The sequence below is a fragment of the Stenella coeruleoalba genome (genome assembly GCF_951394435.1).
Source record: "Stenella coeruleoalba genome assembly, chromosome: 3".
NCBI lineage: Eukaryota > Metazoa > Chordata > Mammalia > Artiodactyla > Delphinidae > Stenella > Stenella coeruleoalba.
Window position 1 is genome coordinate 30540613 of NC_137148.1, and position 21278 is coordinate 30561890.

Here is a 21278-nt window from a genome sequence, read left to right on the forward strand (position 1 = left end):
TTCTTAAGGACCATTTAGCCACATTAGCCCTAATGAAAGATGTAGCTTCATTATTTTCAGTTCAGTATACTTAGCATATATATTAATGTGCTTATATGTAAATGTGCTTAAAACAAAAACATGTAGCAGAACTGGAGTTGTGGCTAAGTACAGTATTTAAGCAAGACTTTCATTTTAAGTAGACATGACAGAATTTTAAATTTACAGAATTAACAATGTGTAGCATACATTCATTTTACATATTCAAAAAATCTAAACTCAGGGAACTGAAAAGCTGAAAAACGAGAGGCAGTGGTACCTAATGAGTGGTATTTTGACATTCTATTAAATATTATAAATTAGAAGATTATAGGAGAAAGGGAGTTAAATTCTAAGAGAATACGGAAAGGGCAACCCACGGTCTTGGGGAAAAAAATAAAAGTGGAAGGAAAAATATTTTCAAAATGTATTTTGAAAATTGTTAGACATACATTAGTGATAATAGGTAGAAGGTAATTACTCTTGGTAGCATAAAAGGTAAGAGGAAAGGAGTCCATGTTCTTGTTTTTTTTGTTAGACCTGGTCATTCCCACTTTTTTCTCCCTCCCTGTTGCCATGACTTGGGGGCACTTGGTTTTGTCATCCTAATTTTGAAGATGAAAAACTATTTTAAAACTATTTTTATATTACTATTTTGCTTCATATATGGTGTGTCTTGGGTGAAACGTGTGTTGTGGTTATTGATGGGGGAGGGAAGAGGAGGAATCAGATAGGGAGCTCAATCCATAAACTAGTAGTATCCTCTAATGCAATGGTTCTCAAACATGACATGTACCAGAATGTCCTGAAGGGCTTATTAAAACAGAGTGCTGGGACTCATCCCAAAGCTTTGGGTTCAGCAGGTTTGGGACTGGGCTGGAGAATCTGAATTTCTAACAAATTCCCAGATGATGCTGATGTGAGAGTTTGGTGTGTACATTTTGAGAACCACTGCTTTAAAGGAATCAGTAGTCCCAGGCCAAAGAAGAGCTAGGTGAACACTGAGGGAAAACAGTATCTCCCTGCATAGGTTTTTAAGACATAGAACATTAGTTACAAGTTTATCACTTGCTCAGAAAACAACCAGGTGTGTATTACAAGGACTGTAACTGACCAAATCAGTAGTTGGAAGAAATTTCTTTCCAAGGTTAAACCCAAAACCTAAATAACTTTTAGAAAGAGACAGTGTTTATTTGTCTATTTAGGAACTGTTGTAGAATCTAGTATTATGGGACTGGACCTGCTCAGCTAGCCTATTTAAGTTTTGACACTTGAACTAACTTGAAAATGAATACTATAAATTCAAAATAAGAGTTTTTTATTTTTTTATCTTTGTGTTAAAATCATAATCTTATTTCATTTGTTTAACCTGATTATTAAAAAACAAAACAGTATTATGTAGTAAAAAAGAATTCACCTGCAAATGTACTGTCTGCTGATACCAGCCACTTATTAAAAACATGTTTCTACTAAAATTATTCTTAAATTCTTAGACTTATAGCACCTGAAATCTGGACCCAGCTGAGCTTTTATTTTACAGATCAAAACGCATGGATGAAAATACATTACAATAATTAATGAAGCCGTTCTAGTTTAGCCTGAAGAGATTTAAAATTCCCAGTGATGGTCTGTACTGTTACTGAGGAGCTCATAGACTGGAGCTCAACCAGATAACCACAAACGGCATCCAGGCAGAGATTTGTGAATCTTCTCCTGTAATGAAAAAGACACCTGATCAACCATCTACATATTTAGAAGCATTTCCTCCTACAGGACTTCCCTTCAACTTCTGCTAACCTTACTTATTATAGTCCCACATGAGAGCAAGGATCATGTAATTAAGTAAATGGCAAATAAATGAAAATAGAGAAGGAAACTCAGGGGGTAGGTGGATTGCCACATCACCACCATTTCCCTTTTGAAGATTATTATAATGAGAAGGAGGCAGTAAGGGATGACTCCTTAAATTAATATTATTTATATTCATTTGGCCTTTTCAAACAAATATATCTTGAAATGGCCATTAATATCACAAATACATAATTGAACTTCCTAGGCCACTAATTCAAAGTGAAAGGTGTTTAGGAGTAATTCATTAATTTTATCCTGTCACCTTTAGAAAGACTTCAGGACAAGGGTTGAAAAATGGAAAAAACTCTAACCTTTCATAAATACTGACTGATATCATTCAAATAGTTATTGCAAACATGCACAAGAGCTTAAATCTCGCATACTTCTTTTAGTTTCCATATCGTGCCCCACTGTCTCCAAATTTGTTACCCAGGTATTTATTAGGTGCATTTAAAAGCCTTTGGTATATAATAAAGTATATCTAATTCATACTTACCTCTCACAATTTAAAACTTGGCTAGGATTTTCAACATATCTTGTCAATAGTACATGTATACAATCCAAAAGGTGCAGTGGCTTCTTCATTCTGTTCCAGAATGGATCCTATAAAGAAAAATACATCATGAGTTGTAAGGCAAATTGTGTCAACTGATTTTTTAATCATTTATGTTAGTTAAAATAGTCATCAATGTCCAAAGCAAAATTTACTGATATTAAAATAAGCATTTAATATTATGTGGTTACTAAATTATATATCTGATTATGGTTAATAATGAATAGCACTGAAAACTTCATTGTGATGTTATTTAGGAAGAATATTTGATGTATCGATCCACTGTGTAGAGCATACAAATTTCCTGCTTAGGAACCTGAAGTAAGAGAAGAAAATCCATCTCTTCCTATTGGCTGTGACACCATTTTTACTTTGAACTTATGCAGACTTAATCCGATAGTGTGAATAAGAGACTAAATCAGGAGTCAGAGAATCTTAATTCTAGTTCTAGTTTCATCACTACTAGCCATGTGACTTGAGCAGGTTATTTAACCTCTTTGCCCTTGTCAGATGTAGTAGAAGACGGGGATACTACTACTTGCTCATTTCCATCATGGGCTCATTATGAGTTTTAATGAGATATACAAGTGCCTTGTAAAGCACTGTATGAATGTTTTGACGATGGTACTATAATCATGACTAGTATTAAACGCAATCCAGTTCAACAGGTTTTGTTTGGTTTTTGACCTTAGGATAAAAATTACAAAATATACAGTCCAATAAGGTTAAATATGGTGAGAAAGATCATTTTTAAAAAATTGAGGCATAATTGACATATAACATTATATTGGTTTCAGGTGTACAATACAGTGATTCACCGTTTGCATTCACTGCAAAATGATCACCATAGTAAGTCTAGTTACCACCCGTCACCATACATAGTTAAATTTTCTTTTCTTGTGGAAAGATCTTTAAGCACTGATATTTTAGATGAGGTTACAGTGAATAAACACACTGATATTTTGTTTCTTTGAAGTAAATAATAATTCTTCATGTATTTAGCCTGTTCCACTAAAAGTAAAGCATATATAATTATGTTTATTAATATTAAAAAATATTTGATTTTTATCACGATATATAGCAAAGCAACTCTCATTACTGGTTTTAAAAAAGTCTGAAGCATAATTTGCTTAACCAATGAAGCAAATTTCTGATACAACTGTATTAGATGAGATACTTACAAACACACAAGCAAAATACTCCGCTCCTGTATCTAGAAAGTTAATTGATTTAACTAAATAAATTATTTTATTTTATTTAATATTTTCCTTACCCGTGACTTGAACAAGTGATCATATACTTCCAGTAGTCTAGGTAATGGCACTCCAATTTCATTCATTGTCTGTATCACAAAACCCACATCCCAGTTCAAAGTACAAACTTGCTGCTCTAAGAACTGCACAATAAAATCTGGGGAGAGAAAAGGACCAGAAGTTGGGATTGTTAACTCTTTTTTTGCGCCCAGCGTTACTGAGATATAATTGACATGTAACGCTGTCTAAGTTTAAGGTATAAATGTGATAATTTGATACACATACATATTGCAAAATGTTTTCCACAATAAGGTTAGTTAACATGTCCTTCACCTCATATAATTACCATTTTTTTGTTGTTGTAGAATTGTTAACTCTTGATACTAAAAAGTAGGCCTTACTCATAACTGAACAGTTTCTACAGGAAAATCTTTAAAAAAACAATTTAACAATTTCTTTTAATAAAAAATAAGGCATATACCGAAATATAGGCAAACCTATAGAGATAGAAAGTAAAACAGTGGTTGCTTAGGGCTGAAGGTGGATATAATTTCTTTTTTGGGGTGATGAAAATGGTCTAAATTTAATTGTGATGATGGTTGCACAACTCTGTAAATATGCTAAAACCATTCAATTACACACTTTAAAGCTATTAGAGAAAAAACTTATAGTGAATTTGGAAAACAGCAAAAGAACAAGAAGAAAATAGAGAGCATTCACAATTCCACTATTGGAGAGGACCCACTGATAATATTTAATATCTTGAAATACTGTACCTTCAATTTAACAGCTTTTCAGAAAAGAAGCACTACTGCATCTAGATTTTAGAAATATTAAATGTAATATTCATAAGATTCATAAGTTATTTATTTTGATGATTGTAACTGTGGTCCCAGTCTCACTTTTTACTACCTGTTACATCATAAATAAGATTTTTTGTTTTAAATTGATTGATTGATTGATTGTTGCGTTGGGTCTTCGTTGCTGTGCGTGGGCTTTCTCTAGTTGCGTCCAGCGGGGGCTACTACTCTTCGTTGTGGTGCGCGGGCTTCTCATAGCAGTGGCTTCTCTTGTTGTGGCTCGCGGGCTCTAGTGCACAGGCTCAGTAGTTGTGGCACACGGGCTTAGTTGCTCCGCGGCATGTGGCATCTTCCTGGACCAGGGATCGAACCCATGTCCCGTGCATTGGCAGGCGGATTCTTAACCACTGTGCCACCAGGGAAGTCCCATAAATAAGATCTTAACAGTAACAATCAAATTCTTATTTATAGTACCTAAAATCTGAGACTGACCAATGTGAGTAACCATGGGCAAGAGGAGTCACTGAAAATAGTGCCACTGAACCTGCATCTCCCCTACAAATTACCATACAGAGATTCTGGAAAGGTAATAAAAATTCTAAAGACTCAATTTGTTCTAGTTTGAAGCCCCCTGGAACCTGTTTGCCATTGAGAGAGTGATAGAAAAAGGAAGGCCTCTTCTACCCTGAATTTTATTGGGTTCAACAATTAAAAATCTTAAGTCAAAGCAGAAATACCCTCAAAAGGGATTGTGTACAATGTGGCCTTTTTGCTATTAAAATTGTCAGGTTTCACATACTCATAAGACATATATATACATTTGCTCTTTATTTTCTCTTTATTTTCCTGATCAATGAAATGGCATGGCAGTTTTTTGTTGTTTTGGCATGGCAGTTTTTAATACTGTACTTACAAGAAATAAGGGTATGATTATAATAGTTTTATTTCTTACCATGTCCAGGGAATAAACCCTAAATCAGAGAAGGTCTATAAACAAGTCTGGATCTTCCTATTTTAAAAACAATTTGAGGGTTTCCCTGGTGGCGCAGTGGTTGAGAGTCCGCCTGCCGATGCAGGGGACACGGGTTCGTGCCCCGGTCCGGGAAGAGCCCACATGCCACGGAGCGACTAGGCCCGTGAGCCATGGCCACTGAGCCAGCGCGTCTGGAGCCTGTGCTCCGCAACGGGAGAGGCCACAACAGTGAGAGGCCCGCGTACCGCAAAAAAAAAAAACAAAAAACAAAAAAACAATTTGATGTTATGTTATAAGCGTTTTCATGTTTCTCAACATTTTTCAAAAACACAAAGTGCTTATTTAACATTCTACTGTATGAATATATTTATGTTGAGTCTATTGGTTTACAACCGAGGAAGACATTATAGGTTGGCAAATGGCTTATAACAGAGTCTCCTACATAACAAATAGTCAGTATATCTGGTTAAGAAAGGAGTTCACAAAAATTACATTTTTAACAAAACTACCTGCTATTTTAAAGAAAAATATGCCCTCAATATAACAGGGGGCAGTTGAATCAATCACAGATCATCCATGCACAAAAACACCAGCTATTTTCCCCTTCTCTTCAAGCGTGTATAGGGTTACCAGTAACATAACCACTACGGTCTGTTAGTCAGACTATCCCAAGATAGATATATCAACTTGGAAGGTCAAGCAAAGAGAGTTTCATACCCAACTATTCATCAACAAATTCTGCTATTCTTTGGAGGTGTTTCTTTCTGGAGAGGTAGAATGAAACCGCAGAGCTAATAAATAGCAACAACAAAATGATTTTGCCCTACAAACCATTATTTTTCTATGTCAATGAAGAAAACCATCAAAACAAAAAGATAAAAGCCCCACAACCGTAGCTAAGGTTATGGCTTACCTAGAGGAAAGAAACGAGGTGTGCCGGCATACATCTTGCCAAGGAGCACAATCTTGAGACTAAGAGCATGCATCCTGTCTGGGGAGCTCAATGTCACGCTTTCATTCAGTTCTGTAGGAAAGAGACATGTCATTAGAAACCCAAGCTGTTTTTATTGTGAAAATTTTAAATTGACTATTTTATTCTGTTTCAAGGTACAAAATACTAGAACTTCTATGCACGTTAATATAATGAGCAGATTCTGTGTTTCTGTTACTGTCTGATATACTTTCCACTTACCAGGGCACTAGTTATGAGAATCCGAGCTAAGTGTCTCAGAATCCCTTATTAAGCAGTATAAACCACAAAAATGACACATCTTTTCTGAGGGTCCTCTCAAATATTTACTGGGATCATTCTCTACAGGATCGCTCTCCACCATATCAAGTACCCTCTACTTCCCTCTGTTTAGGTATATACAATTCTCATGAGCCCTAAATATATGACCGTTAACAGCTTGCATTCATTCTTCTACTAAGTCACTAAATAACGTACAGCTAATACATCTATAAATGAACACTTACCTTTCTCTATGATATCTTGCCAAAGTGTCTGCACCAGTATAGGGTCTGAATAACCGGCACAATGAATTATTGCAAGTTTACATTCTGCCAGTTTAAATGGGTCAGCAAATTCCCCATAAAGCTGTAGGAGAAAATGCCAACATCCAACCAGAGATTAGTATTCAGAAATTAACAGTGAAGAACTCCCTCAAAGTTAAAAGTAACCAAAGATTTTATCTAAAGTTCCAAAAATATGATACAAAGATGTGATGACATGTAGGTGGTCGTAATGCCAGATTAAGAATGGTAAATGCGGGCTTCCCTGGTGGCACAGTGGTTGAGAGTCCACCTGCCGATGCAGGGCACACGGGTTTGTGCCCCGGTCCGGGAAGATCTCACATGCCACGGAGCGGCTGGGCCCGTGAGCCATGGCTGCTGAGCCTGCGCTCCACAACAGTGAGAGGCCTGTGTACCGTGTACCGCAAAAAAAAAAAAAAAAAAAAAAAAAGGTAAATGCACGGAAAACACATTTAAACAGATTTAAATATGTGTGCCTTCTTTTTTCTTGGCTGAGAGCAAGATACTGCAATGACATTTCTTTTAGAATTAGTGTTGTCTAAACTAAGGTTTGAAAAATCACGGAAATACTGACAAATCTAACGGTGCTTCAGGGTACTTAGAGAAATGTCCATGAATAATTGAAAAAGAAACTGTTCAGAAGGGTACAGAGTGGGAGAGGCTTGGAGAGTTAAGCAAAGATAAACTACTTTTTCAAGATAAGAAACAAGGCCATAAAATAGGTGGCAGGAGTTTTAACAAAGCCCCATGTGAGGCTGATAGATTCTTGATAGAAATTGGCCTGGAAAGAGAAACATAGCTTTTTCTAAGAGTGAGATACCACAGTGGTGATGTGTCAGCTCAGTGATATGCTTCCAAAGACGGCTTATCTTAAACACAAAATAAAATGCAAAAGAAACAAGATAATAGGTGACTACTATAGGAATTTCAGTTGCTTTTTTATTACCTTAGTTATGTCCATTAGCTCAGAGTCCAGCTGAGAAATTGCATCCTGTACAGAAGAATGATGGGAATATTGCCTTTGTAGTGTCTCTTGTATCTGAAGTTGGATCCTAGCAACCTAGTTTGGGTAGAAAAAAATCAAATCTTAAGTTCTTCATGATAAATCACCAGGTACTTGAAGGAATGACTCCTAGTATCTGACTTTAAGTTTGTTAAAATAAAAATAATATATAAATAACAGCATAGTGACTACAGTTAATCATACTGTGTTGCATATTTTGAAAGTTGCTAGAAGAGTAGGTCTTAAAGAGTCCTCATCACAAGAAAATAAATTTTTTTGTAATCATTTATGGTGACAGATGCTAACTAGACTTACTGTGGTGATCATTTTGCAATATATAGAAAAATTTAATCATTATGTTGTATACCTTAGCAACTGTTATATGTCAATTCTACCCAAATTTAAAAAAATGTATAAAGACTTTTATCATAACAGACTAGCAACCCTTCATTACAATAGAAGATTACACAGGGACTGTGCTGTGACAGAGAGCCTTTGCTACTCACCAACACCTGTTTTGCCCATGATTATAGCCAGACAAAATGGCCAGCCTCTACTTCCCGGCCTCCTCTGCTAGGAGTATGGCTGTAAGACTATGTTCTCTTCAAAGGAATGTCAACAGAAGTACAGTATGCCACTTCAGGGTTGAGGTTTTTTAAGAGTGAATGTGCTTCTTACATGCTCTTTTCCCCCTTCCTCCCTTTGATCAAAGAAAAAGGTAAGGCCATTGGAATGGTAGAGCCAGAAAATAGAACTTGGGAACTGACGTCACCAAGTGGAAGAAAGCAACATGCCAATCAGGAACACCAACTCTGGATTTTGTGAATGAGAAATAAGCTTTTGTATGTGGACCATTATACATTTTTGTGTCTCTTAGTAAAGGCAGTTTAGCCCACTCTACACATCTACTTATTAGCCTCCAGAATAAATGGTGAATGTGACATAATCTGCTTGGTGTTAGAATAGTTAGAATAAATCTTTAGAAATGCCATAGAGAAAACTTTTAGATTACAGCAATGTCCTAGGACCCAAATGCTGTATCATTAAAATCTTTTAAAAGATTTATATATAAATATGAAAAGAAAAAAAGAAGGCATAAGAGATTAAAATTAATACTGACTGCCACAGACCTATTATCTACTAGGGGAAGAGAGGAAGTGGACTAACACGTGGCTACTAATCAATGTGGGTAAGACTTAAGTGTCGTTAGCACTTACTTCCATTTTTTCTTCTAATTCATGAAGGAATTCACCATCTGCAGCTATTGATGAAATGGCAGTGGAACTTTTGGCACTAAGAATGGCACGAGCAATGTACTCTAGTCGCTGCTGAAGTGAAATTTCTGTGCTGGGGGGAAAATCCTTATTTTTATTCATGTGAATTCTTAAGGATCCAATATACATATATATCAGCTATGATGTACTATTTATGCCAAATTAACATAAAAGGCCATTTGAAACTTGAAAAATTAGAGGATTTCTAATAAAAGAGATCCACAACTTAAGTCAACACATAAATACTTATGTTTACATCCAAAAAGTAACTTCCTATTTTAAAACTTCAGTATATTAAAACTTGGATTATTCTAAAATTAAATTAAACTTATTATTCCTCATATTCTTCACTTCTCTACCTTAATATGGCAAATACTACATTTCATTTTCCACACAGCAACTAGAGTGACCTCTTAAAAACAAAAATCAGATCACGTCACATGCTTTCTTAAGACCCTCCAATCTCCTTTACCTACTCCTCCAACCTCCTCTCATTCCTCCCTTGTTCACCATTTCCAACCCTACTGGCTTTCTTTTTTGTACCCTAAACATGATAAACTTAAATCTGATGCAGTGCCTCTTCAGAGACCATCGCTTCTGTGCTTAAACCACTTCCTCCATTTCTTTAATAGCTGCCTCTTCCTGTCATTTGAGAATCAATTTTAATGACAATTTGTCTGAGGCCTTCTCTGACCAATCTTAACTAAAGCAGCTCCCCATTCCCCAAGGCACTTTCTACTGTAAAATCCTGTTTTTACTGTATTTATAGAATCTGAACTTGTCTGTCTATGGTCTTTGCCCACTAGAATGAGAGCACCTTAGGAGCAGGGATGGTGTCGATCTTGTTCACTACTCCCTTCCTCAATGCCTTGAATTATCACTGGTACTCAAAATCTATTTGCTGGCTGATTGACTGACAGGTGTCAGAATGCCCTAAGCATGTATCCACATCCATGATTACCATCTTCAGTCCTTTCTAATCCCCTAAGTCCATCAGACCTGGGTCTTTGACATTATAAAGCAACTTGGCATTAAAAACAAACATACTAACTCATTTAGTTGTTGGCAACCCCTCAGATCAACAAGTATTAAATGAAACTTTTGATATCCCCATTAATGCCAATCTGAATCAGGAAAAAACTGGCTTTCTTTTACTTTCAGAGAAGGTCTTACTTAAAAAACTGTCCTTCTACATAGCTATGGCTCCTATAAGTTTTCCCCTTCCAAAAAGAAACCAAAAGAAAGAAAATATTAACTCCTTTCTCCTATCTTGCAAAGTACGTGTGTGGATGACAGGTAATTAGCACTGACCATCTCTTAAGATCAAATATAAAGGACTCTGTACCTTTAGGAACTTTGCTTCTAAGAGGCTTTCCTTTACCTCCCCTCTCATCTCTTAAAAAAAAACCCACTTGAAACAAACATTTTCAACATGGGTCATATTTCCAAATTAGTTAAAGTAGAACACTCGGGCCTTCCCTGGTGGCGCAGTGGTTGAGAGTCCGCCTGCCGATGCAGGCGACACGGGTTCGTGCCCTGGTCCGGGAAGATCCCACATGCCGTGGAGCGGCTCGGCCCGTGAGCCATGGCCGCTGAGCCTGCGCATCCAGAGGTTGTGCTCCGCCACGGGAGAGGCCACAACAGTGAGAGGCCCGCGTACCACAAAAAAAAAAAAAAAAAAAAAAAAAAAAGTAGAACACTATAGCCGCCAACTTACTTGGTGCAGCCTACATATGTACAAAGAGTGTCATGAGGGCTTCCCTGGTGGCGCAGTGGTTAAGAATCCACCTGCCAATGCAGGGGACACGGATTCAAGCCCTGGTCCAGGAAGATCCCACATGCCGCGGAGCAACTAAGCCCGTGCACCACAACTACTGAGCCTGTGCTCTAGAACCCGTGAGCCACTACTGAAACCTGTGTGCCTAGAGCCCGTGCTCCACAACAAGAGAAGCCACTGAAATGAGAAGCCCAGGCACCGCAACGAAGAGTATCCTCCTGCTTGCCGCAACTAGAGAAAGCCCACGCACAGCAACAAAGACCGAACGCAGCCAAAAATAAATAAATAAATAATAAATTTAAAAAAAAAGTGTAGTGAGAAAGAGTAACATAATAGTCGGAAAAAGATTTTATTGTGGAAAGAGACGGTAAGCTGAGAGCTGGTAAGACGTATAGGTCTCTCACATGAGGAGGAAATTAGGTTATGTGTGTGTGAAGTAGAAATGGACAATGGGCACTGTTCTTAAAAGTCAGAGGATTTCTGAATATTTTATAACAAGAGTATAGTAACTGTTATAACAAGGAACAAGGTCAGTAAATATTAATGAAAGGGCAATTAAGAGCCACTCTAGGGGGCTTCTGTGGTGGCACAGTGGTTAAGAATCCACCTGCCAATGCAGGGGAAATGGGTTCGAGCCCTGGTCCAGGAAGATCCCACATGCCGTGGAGCAACTAAGCCTGAGCACCACAACTACTGAGCCTGCACTCTAGAGCCCGCGAGCCACAACTACTGAGCCTGTGTGCCACAACTACTGAAGCCCACGCGCCTAGAGCCCGTGCTCCACAACAAGAGAAGCCACTGCAATGAGAAGCCCACACACCACAACAAAGAGTAGCCCCCGCTCGCCGCAACTAGAGAAAGCCTGTGTGCAGCAACAAAGACCCAACACAGCCAAAAATTAAAAAAGAAACAAAAAAAAAAAAAGAAAAAAACCAAATGACTATTAAGACCAAAGATAGCAAGAAGACCAAAAATGCCTTGGGCCCACACATGCAATAATTACAACTGCATGAGCACACACACAAACAGATACACAAACTCTCACACTTGCTATTAGCCATATCTGGGTGATTTAAGTAACCATTCTGATTAACTTGGTTTAATAACAACCTTGTCTCAAACACCTCCTTGTCCTAACTTAACCAATCTCCAGATTTTGGAAATAGCACTGCACTATTGTGGCAAAGAAAATTCCAAATGAAAAGAGGGTCAAATTAATGATCTGTCCAAAATTTTAAGTTGTCTTTTGATACGACAACCTAATTAGAAATTTCAATGCACTCTTTAACAGGATTCTTAACAATCCTCAATATATATGCTCTAAGACCTATTCAGTAATTTAAAGAGAGTAGAGGAAATTAGCCTGGAATTTGTTAAACGTTTAAAATTATAAAGACTTTGAGAAGTATTTATTGTCCTTTAGTTAAAAATAGTAATTAAGGGACTTCCCTGGTGACGCAGTGGTTAAGACTCCACGGTCCCAAGGCAGAGGGCCTGGTTTCAATCCCTGGTCAGGGAACTAGATCTCACACGCATGCCAGAACTAAAAGTTCTCATGCCACAACTAAGGAGCCAGTGAGCCGCAACTAAGGAGCCCACATGCCGCAACTAAGCAGCCCGCCTGCCTCAACTAAGACCCAGCGCAACCAAATAAAAATAAATAAATATTAAAAAAGAAAAAGAATAGTAATTAATTGCTGTTAATAGGAAAGAATCTAAAGACATACTTTAAAGAAAAGGATTTACAAGACAGTTTGAATAGAGAGTTTATTTAGTAGGAGGTATTTGGTACCTGCTACACATTATTAAAAACAAACAAAGAGAGAAAACTATAAACTTTAGATAAATCCAAGTAAAAGCATAAAAATTTTATATATGTATAACCTGAATAAGGTTTTATTTAATATTTGAAATCTGGATGTAACTAGATATAGCCCAGTTATCAATTATTTGTCACAGTGAGAATATTAGGCCATACCTATGCATGTCAGCCAATTTGGATAGGACACGAGCAGCATTGCTAAAACTTCTGTTCTTCTCATAATACCTCCAGAGTAAATCCATGTAACGAACTTTGTTTTGATCAACTTTGGCCATTCGGACTAGATGTGGCTCCAGAAATGGAGAAGCAATCTGGAAATTGTAAAGTTAATCAGAAACATTTTCTGACTACCCACTTGCTCTTCAGATAGCAAATATATCATTTTATAGGTGTGCCTTGTTTTATGAATACATAAGCAATATTATAATCTAGTAACAGATAAGAGAGGGCAATTTTTCTCATTATAAATGATTGTTTTACCACAGTTAATCAAAGAATTGCTATGATAGTTGCATTAGGTTGATAAGAACAATTTATTATAATCCAATTACAAATCTTTTAATAAACTTTGAGAACACAGCTATTGATTCCTAGATTCTGAGCTCAAAAGCATCTTTGCAATTATCAAATTGCAAAGAGGAACACTATGACTTAGGGTAGTGAAAGGACATTTATTTGTGAAGTGGCTTAATGGCAGAGCTAAGACAAAGTTCAGGTCTCCTAACTCATAATCCATTGATTTTCACCCCACAATGTAAACAATCCCAATCAGCTTCTAAATAACAAGAAAACTAGACCAACAGACGACCTTGCTCACTAGGAAAAGGTATTACATTACTTGGCTTTTCACTAACACCTAACGGTTGGTACAGGGTGAAAAACTGAATTCCCTTATGACTATATGTGCTTAACCCACTGAGTTATGCTACTTAAAAATATAAATTAACAACAATGGTATAAAAATATTTTTTACCTGTAGCAGTTTATCTGCAAGGTCAGCTTGTATTAGCCAATTATAAAGGGCAATACTAAAGAGTTCATCTTTGGATCTTTGAGACAATTTAAGCATTTGTTCAAACTAAAATAAAGAAAACAGCAAAAATTAGCACAGTTAAAGGCTCGACATGACTCCTTAGCCTCATAAGCTTCTGGTAAGAAATCAAGAATCCTTAAATGGTAAGTTCTAAGAGTTACTACCCTTTCCAAGATGGTTATGCCACCACCACCACACAGAACATCTAAACACAGTGTATTTGCAGAACGAAAATATGCTATGTCCCTTACATGATGGCCTGCTTCTTCATTACTCAGCATATTGGGATCAGACGACAACACTGGAGGTCCGGGTTTTTTGGGCACGCTGGGAGACTGAGGAGCAGCCTTACTTTGATTTACCAGTTCTTGAAGTGTATCTGTAATACACTTGTAACTGTTTAATCTGAAAAAGAATGAAAAAGGAGCAATTCCATGATTTAGTTATCAATTGGTTTATCTTATGTAATTGAAATATAAACTAAAGAGAATTTTGGAGGAAATACACACACACACACAATTTGGTATTAAAAATAATACAGATCATTAGTTATCTATTTTATACATAGCATCCATAGTTGAGAACCTGCTGTGTAGCAAGCACAGTGAACTCTACTCAACGCTCTGTAGTGACCTAAATGGGAAGGAAAGCCAAAAAAGAGGGGATATATGTATACGTATAGCTGATGCACTTTGCTGTACAGTAGAAAGTAACACAACACTGTAAAGCAACTATACTCCAGTAAAATTAAAAATAAATAAATAAAAATAAAAACAGGGCTTCCCTGGTGGCTCAGTGGTTGCGAGTCCGCCTGCCGATGCAGGGGACACGGGTTCGTGCCCCGGTCCGGGAAGATCCCACATGCTGCGGAGCGGCTAGGCCCGTGAGCCATGGCCGCTGAGCCTGCACGTCCAGAGCCTGTGTTCCGCAACGGGAGAGGCCACAGTGAGAGGCCCGCGTACCGCAAAAAAAAAATAAAAACAATACAAATCATATGCTCTTTCAATAGGTTTGAGAAGCACTTGTTTAAAAGGGTAAAGTCATAAAAATGAAACACATCTTTGGTTATGTATTTCCTTTATGGACATACTTTTTCTTTTTTTAAATATTGCTTATTTTACTGTTCTTTTTTTTTTTAAAATAAATTTATTTATTTATTTTTGGCTGCATTGGGTCTTTGTTGCTGTGCACTGGCTTTCGTTGGTTGCAGCGAGCAGGGGCTACTCTTCGTTGTGGTGTGTGGGCTTCTCATGGTGGTGGCTTCTCTTGTTGCGGAGCACGGGCTCTAGGCGCACAGGCTTCAGTAGTCGTGGCACGCAGGCTCTAGAGCGTAGGCTCAGTAGTTGTGGCACACGGGCTTAGTTGCTCTGCGGCATGTGGGATCTTCCTGGACGAGGGCTCAAACTCGTATCCCCTGCATTGGCAGGTGGATTCTTAACCACTGCGCCACCAGGGAAGCCCTGGACATACTTATTTTTTTAAACAGTCTCTAATAATCTGTGAACATTTAAAAATCATCCTTTAAAATACTAATCTTCATCCAGAACCAGACATTGGCAGTGGGGCAGGTGAGGCAGCAGTTTTGTTTCCAAAATCGTAATTGCATTTCAAATTGACATTAATACAATCTCAGGAAAACCAAAGAGCCAAGTTCAAAAACATTTAGGTCCTTAAGAATTCCCACCAGGCTATAATTTTATCCCTAGGCTAATAATTAGAATACTGATTCACACCTTTGATAAAACAAGACATTTTTAGGTGAAAGCGTAATTCAATTTTATGAGTTGTACTTGAAATATTATTTTCCTAATACCATCAATCAAACTTTACACAAAGAAAAGTCTATATCCATAAAGTTGCATCTGTTAAGGTGATAAAACTCACCTTTCTTGGAAAGCCTGAAGTCCCACGATGTCTTCTTCTGGTTCTCCATGTTTATAGAAATGAAGTCCAAGACCCTGAGGATCTTTTTTCTCTGCAGCAGTAAGAGAGAGCTCCACTACACCCTCATAAAAACGCACTAATAGGAAAGACAAAGGACAAAGAGTTAAGGCATATTTTTAAGTGGATACATTTTCCTTAGATGGCTTATAAAAATACTGATCAAGGTTATTATGTTTACTACTATGAGGTTTCTACCGTATATCAGTCACCCAGGTGACAACATCATGTAAAATATTTCTGATGAGTCTACCGAAGAACTAGGTTCCAACATGCCTTAAAGGCAGCTGTTAAATGTATTTTCTTCATTGCAAAAAAATTTCATATTTAAAATAGTAAAAAGGAGCGTTGCAGTTCCTTGATGGAAAAAAAATCTTAGGATTCAAAGTAGTACCTGTACTAACAGTTACTATGTTATGTTAGATTAGATTTAAAGTAATTTTAAAGTGAGCAGACAGGTAGTATTTTTAAAATTAGTCAAAAGAATCTAAAGCATCTGAAAGATAAGTGTAACCCAGAAAGCAATCTAACACAGGTAGTAGTTTAACTGGAATAGGACTGAAACCCCAATGTTAAAAAGTTACACATTTCAAGACATAAAAAGAGCGTTATAGCTTTTGTAGAAGCTGGTGCAGTCATCAAATACTAAGACATAAGAAATGAATTCCCTATGTCATATCACTTGGGCTACTGAAAGCTGAAGGAAGATATCCCTCCGAGTTAAGCAGAAGGTATGAAGAACATTTTGTTTCTCGCCTTGTCTATACTGAGCACAAACACTGGACAGGTCCACTTGATTGCTGATTTTTTGATACTCCTTTAATGATTCCCTTAACATTCTTTCCTTTTCAATCTTATTTTGAACTTGTCGGGAACGCTGGAGAAGCTCATTTGCCTAGAAGTAGAGATGACAAGAACTTAAAAAGATACAAGCACATGGATGATGCTGTCAATACAAGTTTTGTTTAGTCTATGTTTAAATTTACATCCGGGTGATTATCATCAAAGATAAAAACAACTCTACAAACTTACTTCTTCTTAATTTTAAACAGAAAAGTTTTTGACCAAAAAATCCTAGCTATTCTTAATTCCTCTCACAAATATGTAAGCAAGACAGCTTTTGACTGGTAAATCTCTTGCCTAGTCAATACATTATTGGTCAGCAGGCAGTCCGAGCAACACTGATTTTTAAAATTTTTTTCACCTGTAGGAAAGGATCAATAAAAATTGCCCAATTAGCTCTAATTTATTACAGAGTTTTAGTGATTTTTTCTTAAATTTTAAGGAAAGGCATAGTTAACCATTTTTTAAATACCGTCTAGAAAATACTATCAAAGATTCTTTATGAAAAAGTTATATACGGATTTTAAGAAATAATATATTCCAATGTCTTTCTTACACAGATGAGGATCCTGACACCATGGAAGGTTAAAAGACCTACCCAAGGTCGTATGTCAAACAAAAGACAACAGTTCCTGATTACAATTCTAGTGTGCTTTCATCATACCATGAAACCTCCTCTAAGAAACACTGAAACGGGTAACAAAGCATCATACCTTAGAACAAACTGCATCGTCAGTGCTATACAGCAGTGGGCAGATGTCCTGTAAGTGTAAACTAATGCCATCAACAGCAGCATTATCTCTGATGTAGCAGTTGATTAGAGAAGCAATTAATGCCCCGGTCAGTTCCTTGTCCCTGATTACCAGATCTTTAAAGGTGGTGATTTTCAACTGTTCTTGAAATTCCTAGGAGTATAAAAGAAAATCCTCTTCTGATCAAAAATATAGGAATATTGTATTTTCACACAGAATGAAATTTAATAATTTAAAATATCAAAACATTAATAGACTCTATAATTCAAAAGATAAAATATATTAAACTATAAAAAATAATAAAATTTTACAGATTTTCATAGAATCATTGAGAATTGTAAAAGAACCTACAGTATGCCTATTCCAAATCTCTCACTTTACAAATGAGGAAAGCAAAACCCAAGTGGAGTCAAAATTCGAGACAGGCCTCCTGACTTTAGTTATAACCAGGAAAAAACAATCAATTAGCTACATTAAATAATCTTGGGCTTACATTTATTTTTCCAAAATAACATTTGAATTCTATTATTCAAGGACTTCTAACATTGGAGTTTGATCTTATTTAAACAAATCTGCTTGCTAAAATGGAGTTCTAAAGTATTGAGGTGATTTATACTATAGTAACATTCTGTTTAGTGATCTGACTGCTATTTCTTTTTTCTAAATTTCAGCAAATAGACAATCTATGTTCAAATTTCTGGGATTAATATTTAATTTGCATTCCTTGAGCATATAGGGAAGGAAAGCTTTGAAGGTGGATCACAAAAAAGATACCTAGGCTAAAAACTGACCTACATTATTCTTACCAGCCAATAAAACTAAAAATCATTATTCTACCTGGCATGGAAAAGGAAATAGCTTTCATAATTAAACATATTCACTTGAGTTTTTAAAAGAGGAAAAAAAATACGTGCTATTCTTTATCAAATAAATGGACCTGGGGATTCCCTGGTGGCACCGTGGTTAAGAATTCACCTGCCAATGCAGGGGGCATGGGTTCGAGCCCTGATCTGGGAAGATCCCACATGATGCAGAGCAACTAAGCCCGTGCGCCACAACTGCTGAGCCTGTGATCTAGAGCCCATGAGCCACAACTACTGAGCCCGTGTGCCACAACTACTGAAGCCCATGCACCTAAAGCCTGTGCTCCGCAATAAGAGAAGCCACTGCAGTGAGAAGCCCGCACACCGCGACAAAGAGTAGCTCCCACTTGCTGCAACTGCAGAGAGCCCGTGCGCAGCAACGAAGACCCAATGCAGCCAAAAATAAAACAAATAAAATAAATAAAAAACAAACAACAACAAAAAAACTGAACTTATCAAGCCTCTGTAGACTTGACTTCCATTTCATAGAAAATTCAAGAAATAGATGAACAAGTTCACTACAAGGAAGGTAAAGACAACCTCAGAATGTTGGGATTCTACAAGATTGATGACCTGATGCCTACAAGGCAATAGCAACACGCCCCCACCAAAAAGAGAGAGAGAGAGAGAGAGACAGAGAAAATTGCTCTAGACTGAGAGATTTAAGAGAAAAAACAACCAAATTCAATGAGTGAACCAACTGTTTAGATTCTGATTAGAATGAACCAATCTATAAAAAGATATTTTTAAGACACAGAAATTTCATTATTTTAGATGTTACCCAGAAGAATTAGTGGTAATATTGCTAAATGTGATAATGACATTGGTATTCAAGAAAATGGCCAAAGGAATACACATTAAAATATACAGGAATGAAAGGACATGATGTTAGGGATCTACTTTAAAATAATTCAGTAAAGAAAAAGAAAATAAGGGATAGATTAAGCAAAGTTGGTAAAACTGTGAAAATGTTGAATGAAAATAAATTGTGTATGGGGGATTATTTGTTGTACTTGCTGTACTTTTGTGTACGTTTAGAAATGCTCACAATTAAATTAATAGGTAGGAATACCTTCCCCCTAAATGACCTAACATTTAGATAAATGCAAATTACCTTTATCCTTAAAAAGGATTCCAATGAGGACAGCAAGAACCATTCATTTTCCACAGTGGCAAACGTTTTTCTTTAAAGTAGGAATGTTTAATTTTAATTTAGGTCACTGGACTTCTTGAAATTACATGCAAAAATTTTATGTATGTGTCTGTATGCATCCTTTGAAGGTGGTGAGAAAGAGTTTTGATCAGATTCCCAAAGGGATCTGTAGCCCAAATAAAGGTTACAACCTACTGTTTGAAAAATATTTTTGGTAAAGTAAGAGTTCATTCACATATCACAACGAAGTTCTCATATACTGTAACAACTTGTGGTTTTGATAATGAACCCCTCAAGTTATCATGCTTTAGTGCAATTTTCTCATAACACATTAATTTGATCATAACCTAAATGCTGCCCAAAATAATCTCCTTCTGAAACTAAGTGAAAGATTACAGCTCACTCAAAAGCAGACAAACTGGGATTCCCTGGTGGCGCAGCAGTTGAGAGTCCGCCTGCTGATGCAGGGGACACGGCTTCGTGCTCAGTCCAGGAAGATCCCACATGCCGCGGAACGGCTGGGCCCGTGAGCCATGGCTGCTGAGCCTGCGCGTCCGGAGCCTGTGCTCCGCAACGGGAGCCACCACAACAGTGACAGGCCCACGTACCGCAAAAAAAAAGCAGACAAACTAGGCACAGAATTAATAGTACGACCTTAGGGGGAAAAATATCCTACCTTCTGAAGTTCTCCTACAATGGCAGTGAACTGATGTTCACAAAGAAGTTTCCATAAAGCCAGAGCCTGGTATGATTTTCGAACCAACTGCTGGATTGCCTGAAGTGAAACCTTTTCACTCAGTTGAGCCTCTAATTACAAAACACAACTCATGAAGTTTTGAAAAATGACAGGTTAAGTTGTTTTAAGTAAAACAACACTTTATCTCAAATAACGACAACTATAGTTAAGGTTGAAATCCTCATTGTTCTCCTTCCTCCCCTCATAGGCAACCATGATCATGAGTTGTTGAATTCACAGTTTTATCCTCTCACTATATATAAGTGCTTCTGTGTGTATGCATACATAAACAGTAAAAATGTTGCTGTTTTTAGACAATTTACACCATTGCTTTTTCTGCCCAGTTATATTTTCAAGGCTACCCATACTGATAAGTAAAAATCTAGTATCAATACATTTATTTTAATTGCTGAGTGTTCCATTATGTAAGTATACCACAATTAGGTCCATTTTCCACATGAAGGACATTCCTGTTGTTTCCAATGTTTTGCTACTACAACAATAACGCAATAAATATCCTTAAAAAGTCTCCTCAAAAACACAGTCAGGTTTTGCTACGACTGTTTTTCAAATTAAGATGCATTGGTGAATCATGAAATCAATTCAGTCAATCATGACAGATTTTTTTTTTTCCCCTTAAAAAGGAAATAGAATGAAAAAGGAAAAAAAATATTAGGGTATAAAATAGGTATAGCTATTTCTTAAAATTCTGTTGTGTGTATATGCTTTTAAACATCTGGGTCATAATATAAAAATTATTACTTATTGTGGGGAAAATGTCTGATAAAGACTGTTCCTGAATATATACCTAGAAGTGAAACTGCTGGCTTTGAATGCATATGCATTTTTAGCTTTTAATATATATGATCAAACTGCTCTCCAAAGTGGTTATTTCAGTGCATACTGTCAGCAATTTGAATGCTCCCCTTTGTATAAATCCTTACCAATGCTTGTATTTTGTCAAGTTTACTTGAAAAGAAGTACTGAAAGAAGAATTTACAAAGTAGTGAACAGAAAACTAGGTCCAGCAGGGAGGAAAGAAAGTACGTTGGAACAAAAGTAAATAGCTGAGTCTTAACTAGCAAAGTTCTATCAGCCAG

At 36.8% G+C, this 21278-nt stretch overlaps 1 protein-coding gene across 2 annotated transcripts in view; it reads right to left on the bottom strand.

Annotated features, from left to right (window-relative positions):
• Positions 1-1319: 1319 nt before the first annotated feature.
• The window catches only part of NUP155 (nucleoporin 155), a 58920-nt gene continuing 38961 nt past the window's right edge, over positions 1320-21278 (bottom strand). For both annotated transcript variants that reach the window (XM_079918747.1, XM_079918748.1), the window contains 14 exons: positions 20119-20249; positions 17388-17579; positions 16588-16726; positions 15775-15910; positions 14142-14295; positions 13831-13935; positions 13014-13168; positions 9202-9331; positions 7928-8041; positions 6925-7045; positions 6362-6472; positions 3696-3832; positions 2366-2472; positions 1320-1731 (listed from right to left, as the gene is read on the bottom strand). In XM_079918747.1, coding sequence (XP_079774873.1) covers positions 1593-1731; positions 2366-2472; positions 3696-3832; positions 6362-6472; positions 6925-7045; positions 7928-8041; positions 9202-9331; positions 13014-13168; positions 13831-13935; positions 14142-14295; positions 15775-15910; positions 16588-16726; positions 17388-17579; positions 20119-20249 — 1871 coding nt within the window. In that variant the 3' untranslated portion in view covers positions 1320-1592. The remainder of the gene's footprint in view (positions 1732-2365; positions 2473-3695; positions 3833-6361; positions 6473-6924; positions 7046-7927; positions 8042-9201; positions 9332-13013; positions 13169-13830; positions 13936-14141; positions 14296-15774; positions 15911-16587; positions 16727-17387; positions 17580-20118; positions 20250-21278) is intronic.